This window comes from Ictalurus punctatus, chromosome 13 (assembly GCF_001660625.3).
Source record: "Ictalurus punctatus breed USDA103 chromosome 13, Coco_2.0, whole genome shotgun sequence".
Taxonomy (NCBI): Eukaryota; Metazoa; Chordata; class Actinopteri; order Siluriformes; family Ictaluridae; genus Ictalurus; species Ictalurus punctatus.
This window is the reverse complement of record NC_030428.2, coordinates 1,930,355-1,942,950: the sequence shown is the minus strand read 5'-3', so window position 1 is coordinate 1,942,950 and position 12,596 is coordinate 1,930,355. Positions and strand designations below refer to the sequence as shown.

The window sequence follows — 12,596 nt, the reverse complement described above, 5'->3', positions numbered from 1 at the left end:
TCGCTCGCGCGCGCACGCGCGCTCACTCGCTCGCTCCTCGGCAGGAAGTTGTCGAGATTGAAAAGGGTGAAAGAGACAGGACAGAAAACAAAACAAAGCCGACGCGACTTATTTATGTTTCGGGAAAAGTTAGGGAGTCGTTTCAGGGTTGAGTAAATCTCGGAGGGATCACTGAAGGGGGTTTAATACCGCAGATAACGACCTGGAGGCTGAATATGGACTGAATGGTGGCCGAAAGCCCTATGGAGGCGGCGAGAAGTTTTCGGTTCGTCCTGCTGCTCCTGCTGTTGGGAATGACGAGAGTCTCGGCGAGAGAAGGTGGGTCTCTGCGCAACCTTTCTCAATATTTATCAATATTTATCAATATTTATCAATAAAAAAACGCATCGATACGAGCTCCACGTGGCCAGACGGTGTTTTCAGAGCTCAACGCTGTATAAAAAAGCGCTCATTAACGCTACATAGTTTCAGTGTGTTTCAGTAATAAGGGCTGCACCAATATATCGCTCGCTCTTTATCGCGATATAAAGCACTTTTTACCATAATTCTGTAGTCGATAAATCACAGAAACCCACAGTGTAAGTGTTGCTGCATGCTATTCAGACATCAGTGTGGTGTTATTATCTCTCACAGCTCGGCACACTGCAATCACAATAAGAAGCAATGTAATATGATCTTTTGCTTCATGCTATGTAGTGTCCACACACACACACACACACACACACGCACGCACGCACGCACACACGCCTGCCTTACAACCTGCCATTATATGCACCGTAAACAGAAAGCTCAAGGTTTGGGCAAGGTAAACAAACACTGATGTGAATGCGAAAGAATGAGGGTGCGTTCATGTTTTTAAAAAAAATAATAAATTATTATTGCAGTTGTTCATAAACACATTCGATACAGTACACTGCTGCAAAAGTCATGCGATAGTCAGTTTTATTTATATAAGGAGGACAAAAAAAATGTATATAAAAAAAAGTATTATTATTTTTTATTCCTTACTTGTCGAAAAAACCTGGAGGATATGCAGAACATGATAAAAAAAAAAATATATATATATATCGTCTCTCCTGTGTTAATCTCAGTGACACTAACCGATCATCTTTGAGATCACGTATATACGGATTGTCCATCTTATGAAGAAGTTTATGGAAAATGGATTAGATGTGTAGAAATTCAAATAACCTAAAGTTCATGTGCCAGTCAAAGTGTCCCGGTGTGTGTTTGTGCCAGATGTAATCTCGGCCATGATACGATGCGTCATGAAGATTAGATTAGTGCGCGTGTAAAGCAGGTTTCAGAGTGTACTGTGATCCTTTAAATAAATAAATACATAAATTTTTAGAATGAAAAAACTTTCATGCGGTTTCAGGAAGTTTGATCGGACTGTTTTCAGTCAACACTGAAAGTATATCTCAGTAAAACACACAGGGACTCTTTCCTGGTAGTTTCAAAGGTCACAAGTGTGTCAGGGTTTTGATTACTCATGGAACAAACTTGGACTGTTGCACACAGGTGTGTGTGTGTGTGTGTCTGTGTGTGTGTTTGTATGTCTGTGTTATTGATTTGTAAAAGAATAGGTGGGAATAAGTTTGACTGTATCCAATCGGACAACAGTTCCTGTCCCCAGTGCCAGTATAATCAATCAGAAAACAGTTCTTGTCCTGAGTTCCACTGTACCCAGTCGGACTACGGTTCCTGTCCCCAGTTCTACTGTACCCAGTAAGACTATGGCTCCTGTCCCCAGTTCCACTGTACCCAGTCGGACTACGGTTCCTGATCCCAGTTCCACTGTACCCAGTTGGACAACAGTTCCTGTACCCAGTTCAAGCCCAGTTCCTGCCTCGAATGCCACTGTAGTCAGTCAAGCTGTTGTTCCTGTCCCCAGTCCATTTCTTCCAACCCCCAAACCAGTATGCTGGTCGTGGCAGTATTTTTTGTTATACCCGTGAGAAGTTAGTCATTGTATGCTAACTTGGGGACATTGTTATTGTTAGTGCGGTTACAATGGCATTCAGTAGGCGAGGATTTTTTTTTGTAATGACTTTAAACCTAAGTGATAGTGGTCCAGGATTCACTGTTGCCTCCTAAAAACATTTTGCAGCGACGTTCAGCGCCGTATTAATGAGAAATCCAGCGTAGAATAGTGGAGACAGCAAATCTGGAAAAAAGTCCCAGAACGAAGCGGAGCTATAGAGATGCGACGCGACTTGGCTAGTTAGCGATCTTCAAGTGGACGAATGTGATGCTGTTGACAGCCGTATTAGCTTGATTATTAAGCATTGCTCTCTTAACTGCAGGAGGTAGTTTAGAAGGTTGGTGACCGGTATTGTGGGTAATGTAGGAAAAGCGAAAATGGACCAACATGTCAATGAAAGCCGATTTGTTTTGTTTTCGCTGCGCTCAAATCATTCATTGTCAAGGAACAACAGCGGCTGATCAATCGTCGAGTTTTATGTTTTAAAACGTTCACCAGTTGCACTTTGACTCCTGTGCAGCGCGTGTCTCAGTGCTCGCCGAACTGAATTGCAGTCTCTCACACGTGACAGTTTCTCTGCACTCTCGTGTCCCTGCTCTGCACGCTCACGCTGGCCGTACTATTAAGCACACCATTTAAATGCCATAACGATGTTTTTCTAAGGTTACTTGTATCGTATGTAGACGCGTTTAGTTCCAAATTCGCGTTCTAATATCTTCAGGGAATAGGAGTTGAGGCTTTTTTGCCGTTTTTCAGTAACACGAGAGAGTACGAAGTCGCCATGGGGAGCGACCGTTACGTATCCCGGTCACAAGTGACCGCTTATTTGGCGGACGTTCCACATCGTTGAAGGTAGCTATGAACGGACAAAAAGTACGCTGTTGATGAATAAAGCCTTTTTGTGACGATGCCGTTTGTGTTCTGAGCAGGAAGCCAGAGGCCGTTGGGCGCGTGCGGACGTTTTCATTTCGTGCGAATGTGTCATACTTCGGAATCTGTGTGCTGCTGCTGCATTCACGCTTTGTGTGAGTGTGCGCGCGTACGTGCACCCATCACCTGCGCACTCACACACTCCGCAGCCGGTCCAGATCCTGTTCTTCCTGTTGGTTGAGCAATACTCGTTTGTTCAAGGATTGTGTGTGTGTGTGTGAAAGAGAGAGTACACAGTGCGATGCTGCATCGAGCTTGTTTTTTTTTCTTTCAAATTTACTGCTTAAATGTGTAAACAAATATGCAGAGTTAAACATGGTATAATAATTTACAATGATATTATAAATAATATTAATATTTAATAAAAAATAATAATAATATTTGTTCTGGAAATGGATGTTTGATGTGAAATAAATAAAATCATTTAACGTTTCTGACCAGGCGCTCGACGGATGTGTTCTGTAAAGCTGCCGGTGTTTGTATAGGCGCTGAAGTGGTAAATGATTTGATTGGTCGGATTGGCAGGTACAGTGATGACATCAGAGGGTGTGATGTCATCGAGTAGTGGTGCTGTGCAAAGTGAAGGTGTGTCTGGGATCATTGTCGAGCTGCTGATTTACATACTATCTCTAACTCTCTCTCTCTCTCTCAATTTTTTTTTCTCTCTATCTCTCAATATCTCTCTCTTTCTATATTTATCTCCCAATATCTTTCTCTCAATATCTCTAACTGTCTTTCTCGCTCTCTCTCTCTCCCACTATATATATATATATATATATATATATATATATATATATATATATATATATATATATATATATATATTACACATATACACAGTATCTCACAAAAGTGAGTTCACCCCTCATATTTTTGTAAATATGTGATGATATCTTTTCCTGTGACATCACTGAATTTCAATTCAATTTTATTTGTATAGCGCTTTTTACAATAGACATTGTCTCAAAGCAGCTTTACAGAAATATCAACATGGTAAACAGATATTAAAGGAGTGAATTTATCCCAACTGAGCAAGCCACTGAGTGGCGACGGTGGCAAGGAAAAACTCCCTAAGATGTTATAAGAGGAAGAAACCTTGAGAGGAACCCGACTCAGAAGGGAACCCATCCTCATCTGGGTAACAACAGATAGTGTGAAAAAGTTCATTATGGATTTATATGAAGTCTGTATGGCGTTAGGAGCAGCCGTAGTCCCAGCAGTCTGGAATTAGAGAAGATTTGAGCTCCATCCAGAGGCAGAAAGGATCTGGATCTCTAGTATCTCCATAAATTTGTGTGGGGCTCGGCGAAAGGAGCCCCTTTGAAACGACACTTTGCTACAGTGTAAAGTAGGGAGTGTACATCTTGTGTAACAGTGTAAATTTGCTGTCCCCTCAAAATAACTCAACACACAGCCATTAATGTCTAAACTGCTGGCAACAAAAGTAAGTACACCCCTAAGTGAAAATGTCCAAATTGGGCCCAAAGTGTCAATATTTTGTGTGGCCACCATTATTTTCCAGCACTGCTTTAACCCTCTTGGGCATGGAGTTCACCAGAGCTTCACAGGTTGCCACTGGAGTCCTCTTTCACTCCTCCATGACGACATCACGGAGCTGGTGGATGTTAGAGACCTTGTGCTCCTCCACCTACTGTTTGAGGATGCCCCAGAGATGCTCAATAGGGTTGTTTATGTCTGGAGACATGCTTGGCCAGTCCATCACCTTAATCCTCAGCTTCTTTAGCAAGGCAGTGGTCGTCTTGGAGGTGTGTTTGGGGTCGTTATCATGCTGGAATACTGCAGACTGATCATGCTCTGCTTCGGTATGTCACAGTACATGTTGGCATTCATGGTTCCCTCAATGAACTGTAGCTTCCCAGTGACTTCAGCACTCATGCAGCCCCAGACCATGACACTCCCACCACCATACTTGACTGTAGGCAAGACACACTTGTCTTTGTACTCCTCACCTGGTTGCCGCCACACACGCTTGACTCCATCTGAACCAAATAAGTTTATCTTGGTCTCATCAGACCACAGGACATGGTTCCAGTAATCCATGTCCTTTGCCTGGTTGTCTTCAGCAAACTATTTGTGGGCTTTCTTGTGCATCATCCTTTAGAAAAGGCTTCCTTCTGGGACAACAGACATGCAGACCAATTTGATGCAGTGTGCGGCGCATGGTCTGAACACTGACAGGCTGACCCCCCACCCCTTCAACCTCTGCAGCAATGCTGGCAGCACTCATACGTCTATTTCCCAAAGACGACCTCTGGATATGACGCTGAGCGCGTGCACTCAGCTTCTTTGGTCTCCCATGGCGAGGCCTGTTCTGAGTGGAAAATGTCCTGTCAAACCACTGTATGGTCTTGGCCACCGTGCTGCAGCTCAGTGTCAGGTCTTGGCAATCTTCTTATAGCCTAGGCCATGTTTATGTAGAGCAACAATTCTTTTTTTCTGAGGATCTGAATCTGAGTTCTTTGCCATGAGGTGCCATGTTGAACTTCCAGCGACCAGTATGAGGGAGTGTGAGAGTGATGACATCAAATTTAACACACCTGCTCCCCACTCACACCTGAAACCTTGTAACACTAATAAGTCTCATGATACCGGGGAGGGAAAATGGCTAATTGGGCCCATTTTGGACATTTTCACTTAGGGGTGTACTCACTTTTGTTGCCAGCGGTTTAGACATTAACGGCTATGTGTTGAGTTATTTTGAGGGGACGGCAAATTTACACTGTTACACAAGCTGTACACTCTCTACTTTACATTTTAGCACAGTGTCATTTCTTCAGTGTTGTCACATGAAAAGATATAATTAAACATTTACAAAAATGTGAGGGGTGTACTCACTTTTGTGAGATACTGTGTGTGTGTGTGTGTGTATGAATGTATACATAAATATATATCTCTAACAAAATATTACCGTATCTTGGTAACATACTATACTATAGCAGTACATTATTATTATTATTATTATTATTATTATTATTATTATTATTATTATTACAGAAGTTGTAGAAATATTTTTATTACATTTTTCTTATGCGTTCATCCTGCTGCTTTGATTTTGTTGTTGTTTTTTGTTTTTTGTTTTGTTTTTTGTTGTTTTTTTTCCCCAAGTTGTTACTTGTTTTTCCTCCATTTATTTTGTATTAAATATAAAAAATCCAATTCATTCTTAGCATCAAAACCTAGCCGAAAAGTCTGTCAGAGGAACGCTTCAAAACGCATTTCATTTCCTGCGAATGTAAATAAATCCTTTGGTGTCAAAAGCTGTTTATCACTCAGATTTTGTTTATGTATGTTTTTTTTTCTTTCTTTCTTTCTTTTTCTTTTTCTTTTTTTTTTGCCAAGCCAATAACAATAGCTTGTGTTTCGCGTGTGCGCATGTTTTTACCTCAGCGTGCTAATTCTTTTCCATGTAGCATTTACCAGAGACAGACATCAATACAGAAAGACAGACATAAAGTGAGACACTGACAGAGAGAGATAAAGAGATAGAGGCAGACCTAGTGAAGCAGAGAGAGAGAGACACACACACACACAGAGGAACTAATATACATAAAGACAGGAAGAGACAGACAGACAGAGATAGAGGGACACGGATTGGGGTAGAGAGAGAGAGTGAGACGGATACAGAAAGAGACAGACCGAGAGAGGGAGACCGAGAGAGAAACAGACCTAGAGAAAGAGAGACACACAGGAACTAACATAGATAAAGTCAGGAAGAGACAGACAGACAGAGATAGAGGGACACATATTGGGGTGAAGAAAGAGAGAGAAAGAGACAGACAGAGATAGAGGGACACAGATTGGGGTGAAGAGAGCGCGAGAAAGAGACAGACAGAGAGATCGAGAGTGAAATTAGAGGCAGGGGGACAGAAAAAGACTCGGACAAAGGAGGGGAGTGTGTGAGGGGAGACAGGAAGTGGGTCGGATTCTATTCAAGGCCAACAGCCAGTTCCTACATGCGCGCACACGCACGCACACACACACACACACACACTGATAGCCCTGTGAGGGAATGTTGGGTTTGGGGGTGTGGTTTGGATATTAGAGAGTTAGCAGAGGGACTTTTTGTCTGTCAGTGACCGTGACATCATGTCCTGCAGACCTTGTCCATTTCGTGGTGTTATTGAAGTTAGTTGTGTGTGTTCAGTAGGTAATGTGTGTGTTTGTGTGTGAGAGAGCGAGAGAGCACTTCATCTAACAATGGCTGACAAATTGATGTCATGGAAGAGAAGTAGCACTGCCAGTAGGGCAACATTTTTGGAATCCACATACGAGACGCTTCATGTTTTTCTTGGCCAACATTCCTGCCGAGAACACACTGTGGTGTAAACAAGATCGATTATTTTGTCTACCCGGAGTTTTCCCCCGATCATTACGTCTTTGTGGACGTTTGGTAGTTCATTTTGTAGATATATAGTTACTTGTTGCAGCCCATCCGTTGCACTACACAAAGTATCGGCACCCGGTGAGCAGTATAGTCGTCACATGAGAGGAATTCCTCGGCGGGACGTTCTCGGTCCAAACTTGTTATGCAAAATATACAATTTGACGTTGACGTTCATCTTAAAGAGCTGTTGTTGTCATTATTGAATTGGAATCAAGTATTAGTCAGAACTCATGCCTATGACATTGTGAAACAATAGAATAGGAACATTAAAAAAAAAAAATGTGACCCTCGGCTGACCTTAATTGTAGATCTCATCCACTTCCGGCTCTGCAAGAGGCTTTCGCATCTCCTGTTTTGTTTCGTAAATCCGGTTTACGTACAATACTGGTGATACCCGAGCCTGCACTAATTATAACAGACCTGCACCTTGGTCATGGTTTGAGTCTCGTCTGAATTTCACTGTCGGTTGTCTGGAAAATAAATCCTTGTTAGCGTTGTACTAGGATTATCCAGTGTCTAGGAAACGGGTTCATGTTTCGAGTCGAGGATTACGGGTCACTCGACACTCTTAATAACGACCTGTGTTGATCCTACAGTATGTCTGGGCACGGATATGAAGCTGGCATTGCCCTCCAGTCTGGAGAACCATTACGAGATGCTGCGACTCCTTTACACCGACTGCCAGGTCGTCCACGGCAACCTTGAGATCACACACCTGCAAGGGATGCCAGATCTTTCCTTCCTCGAGGTAACTGTAGACTTGTACATTCCTCAAGAAATCATTCATACTCGATTAAATTAAGTTGACAATTTACAGCAATGAGAGATGAAACGTCTTGTAGCTTTCCTCTCAAATTTCTTTTACACTTCTAGCTTTTCTTTACATTTCATAGGTTTTGTTTTTTACAATGTTTATCTTTCCTATCTTTCTTTGACACTGTCAGCTTTCCTCTACACTTCTACCATTTCTTTACACTACCAGCTCTTCTTTACAGTATTGTATTTTCTTTACACTACTAGTCTTTCTTTACACTATCAGCTCTTCTTTACAATATCAGATTTTCTTTACACTTTTCATTTCTTTACACTATGAGCTCTTCTTTCCGGTATGAGATTTTATATACAATTCTAGTCTTTCTTTACACTACCAGCTCTTCTCTACAATATAATATGTTCTTTACACTTCTAGCACTTCTTTACACTTTCAGCTGTTCTTTACAATATCATATTTTCTCTTATACTAACAGCTCTTTACAATATCAGATTTTATTTACACGTTTAGTTTCTTTTCACTCTCAGCTCTTCCTTACAGTATCGTACTTTCTGGACACTTATAGTTTTCTTTACACCATCAGCTCTTCTTTACACTTTGTCTTTCTTTACACGATCAGCTCTTCTTTACAGCATCATATTTTCTTTATGTTTATAGTTCTCTTTACATTATCAGCTGTCTTGTGTAACCTTTCTTTCTTTTCTTTAAAAAGATCAGTTTTTAGCTTTCAGTTCTATCTTTTTTTTTTTTGTACAGTATCAGCTTTCCTTTACACCACCCCTGCTTTACATTTCTAGCTTTCCTTTACATTTCCAGGTTATATTTACACTGTCAGCTCACCTTTTACACTCTCGACTCTCCTTTCCATGCCTATCCCCCCTTTTTAATTTACATTTCTTCTTTTCCTTTAAAAAGTTTTAATTAACACTTTTTTTATTTTTAATTTTTTTTTTAGCTTTTCTTTATACATCTTTCTTTTCTTAACACTTTTAGCTTTCCTTTACACTTCTAGATTGCCTTTACAGTATCAGCTTTCTTTACAGTTCAGGCTTTTCTGTATATTATCTGGTATGTAATTTTTGTACACTTCTGGCTTTTCCTTACATCATCAGTTTTCCTTTAGACATTTACCTTTTCATTACATGTCTAGCTTTCCTTTGCCCTTTTAGCTTTTCTTTACGTGTATGTGTGTATGTATGTGTGTGTATATGTATGTGTGTGTATATATATATATATATATATATATATATATATATATATATATATATATATATATATATATATATAACATTATTAACTGTCCTTTACATGTCTAGCTTTTGTTTATTACAATATCAGCTTTTCACGTTCATATTTCTAGCTTTCCTTTAGATTTCCAATTTTAGTTTACAATATTAGCGTTTCTTTACAATATTGAGCACGGGGTATCACTTTTACAATGATTACTTCTGACAGAGGAATTCACCTGTTTTTTTAACCAGTGTCTTGGAACATTATAGGATGAAATTGCCAGCTTCCCCGTTCTGTAAAGTTGAGCTAACAGATATAGACTAACATGAGCAAGAACAACAATATGAAATTACAGATAAAGGTGACGTTGATGGTTGTGACGATGATGATGATACAGTTAAGTCGTTCTCTCTGTAGGGAATAGTGGAGGTTCAGGGCTATGTGCTGATAGCCCACGTCTCCGTGTCCACGGTTCCTCTGGAGAACCTGCGCATCATCAGGGGCAGTCAGCTGTACAACTCGAGTTACGCGCTCGCTGTTCTGGGCAACATCGACGTCAGGCAGCTGTGGCTCAGAAGTCTCACAGGTAAAGATCTGTCTGTCTGCCTGTCTGTCTATACAAATGTATTCCAGTAAAACAAATCTCTGTATTTGACTAATCATTGCTGCATTGTTCTCTCCCTAGAGATTTTACTGGGTGATGTTTACATCTGGGGCAACCCCGAGCTGTGTTTCCCCAACCCTCGGTCTATCACCTGGAAGGACATCATGGCTGATCAGGATCTAACTGGAAAACTGCAGCATCTACAGTCAGCAGCGCCTTACTGTGAGTATGATGACCTTTAACCTTTACATGACATTACAAGGCCTATATTTAGATTAGTATTGCATAATTTGATGATGATGTTGAGCTATGTTACATATGGCTTCGTGCTATTTATTTATTTTTTGAACATTTTTTAACAGGTCCAGCTTGTCCTCAATCATGCAACTCCAGGGGCTGCTGGGGCCTCAATGGGTCTGACTGCCAAACACGTAAGCATTTTATATATATATATATATATATATATATATATATATATATATATATATATATATATATATATATATATGTAATATAATATAATATAATTATAGCTGGAAAATTTTTGAAGCAGGTTTTTTTCATCTAATGTCAAGAACTGGAATGAGCACACGTTCAAAACATTAAAATAATACCAGAGTTTAATTATATTACACTTTCTACTTTACCAGAAAGTATGTAGCGTTAGGGTTGTTGTTGTTGTTATTATTATTATTTTTTAAATAGTTTTTATTATTATGTTACATTATTAACTTTTCTTTACACTGTCATATTTTCATAGTTTGTCATAGTTTTGGCTGATGAAAATCCGCCCTAAAGCACGATGCTGCCATCACCATGCTTCTTTTTTTGTGCCAAACAGATCTTTTGGAATTATATAATTATTATACCTTCTGGAACACATTTCGGCAGATGGTTTTGGAGTGATTTTGTTGAGCTTGGTTTTTTTCCCGTCTAGCCAAGTCTACCCCGTCACCCTTGGCATGTGATCAATATAAGACATTGTTTGTTTTCACATGCAGAGAGTACTCAGTACTTGTCAGATATTCCTGCAGCTAGTTTAATGTTGCCTGTAGGTCTCTTGGCACCAACTTTCTTGGTGAGATTTTGTTTCTCGGCGATAATTTTGTAAATTTTTGAGGGACGCCCTGTTCTCGGTGATGTCACCATAGTGCTCTGTTTTTTCCTGCTTGTTGATGACGGCCTTCACGGCGTTCTGTGATACGTCTAATGTTGTACCCCCTCTCCTGACCTCCTGATTCCATTTTGACGGTGAGACCCCGTAGACACTTCGTAAGCTCTTTTTGCAGACCATGGCTTTGACGTTCGGACAAAACCACGAAGATCCGAGGAAAATCCTAGAGAAAAAGCCGGTCTTTATTTGGGGTTAATCCCAGTAGTTATTTCATTGCTAACGGCTGCATGATAATTACTTTTGAACATGAGGACAAATGTCACAGCCACATTTCTACTGTTTGACCCTATGTATGTTTGCGTGTTGTTGTTTTTTTAGTGACAAATGTGCGCTGTACTTCAGGCTGTAAGCGTTGTAAAGGTCCTGATGCGAGCGACTGTTGTCATGTGCAGTGTGCTGCCGGCTGCACTGGGCCCAAAGACTCCGACTGTCTGGTGCGTGTTTCCTTTCCCAGCTGTATTTTCGGATATTTCATCCTGAACTTAGAGTAAGCCTGTATCCTCTTTTTCCTTCCCCTCAGACTTGTCGGCACTTCAACGACAGCGGCACGTGCAAAGACAACTGCCCTCCTCCCGCCATCTATGACCCGGTGACGTACCAGTCCAAACCAAACCCCAACAAGAAGTTCAGCTTCGGCGCCACCTGTGTGAAAAACTGTCCCAGTAAAGTGTCCTTTTTTAAAAAAAAATAAAATAAAACTGTTAAACCTGTTAAAACTTTGACCCAACCCAAATACAGCTATACTTTGTACCAAAGCAAATTGTGCAAATGCTTCTAATCAGAGCCATCGGATATTTTCATTAAAATAATGCAGGAAAATGAAAGCTCTTCTTGTTAATTCTATTTATTGTCATACATAAAAAAAATCTTTTATCTATAGATAACTATTTAGCCATGGATGTAGCATGCACAATGGTTTGCCCCAAAGCCAATCAGGAGGTCATCATTGTCCAACCAGATGGCCTGGAGACACAGAAATGTGAGAAGTGTGAAGGAGAGTGTCCAAAAGGTAGGAGTGTGTGTGTGAGTAATTAAGTGTATATCCTGATTGTCTACGCAGTGCACAAACTTATTGTAAATAACGTCTCTGTCTGGTTGTCTGCCTTGTTTTGTCTTTCTCTTTTTCCTTCTGTCTCTCTCTATTTGTCTATATGTCATGTCTGGTAGTCTGTCTGCCTCTCTCTCGTGTTCCTTCTTTCTCTGTCTTTCTGTCTGATCCAAGTTATGGAACAGTGAAGCGTTTGGTTGTATCGTTACTATAATGTTTGATGATAAACTAACGGTGATTCCCTGTGTGTGTGTGTGTGTGTGTGTGTGTGTGTGTGTGTGTGTGTGTGTGTGTGTGTGTGTGTGTGTGTGTCGTGGCTCAGTATGTTACGGTCTCGGGATGGGGAACCTCCAGGGGATAACTGCCGTGAACTCCTCCAACATCGCTTCCTTCCAGGGCTGTAAGAAGATCTACGGCAGCCTGGCCTTCCTTTCGCAATCGTTTCAAGG

The 12,596-nt window shown here is 40.7% G+C and overlaps 1 protein-coding gene across 1 annotated transcript in view; it reads left to right on the top strand.

Moving 5' to 3' along the window:
• erbb2 (erb-b2 receptor tyrosine kinase 2) overlaps positions 1 to 12,596 on the top strand; it is a 22,597-nt gene continuing 10,001 nt past the window's right edge. The window contains exons 1-9 of the mRNA XM_017483481.3: positions 1 to 318; positions 7,916 to 8,067; positions 9,739 to 9,907; positions 10,007 to 10,147; positions 10,288 to 10,356; positions 11,418 to 11,533; positions 11,620 to 11,761; positions 11,980 to 12,108; positions 12,470 to 12,596. Coding sequence (XP_017338970.1) covers positions 225 to 318; positions 7,916 to 8,067; positions 9,739 to 9,907; positions 10,007 to 10,147; positions 10,288 to 10,356; positions 11,418 to 11,533; positions 11,620 to 11,761; positions 11,980 to 12,108; positions 12,470 to 12,596 — 1,139 coding nt within the window. The 5' untranslated portion in view covers positions 1 to 224. The remainder of the gene's footprint in view (positions 319 to 7,915; positions 8,068 to 9,738; positions 9,908 to 10,006; positions 10,148 to 10,287; positions 10,357 to 11,417; positions 11,534 to 11,619; positions 11,762 to 11,979; positions 12,109 to 12,469) is intronic.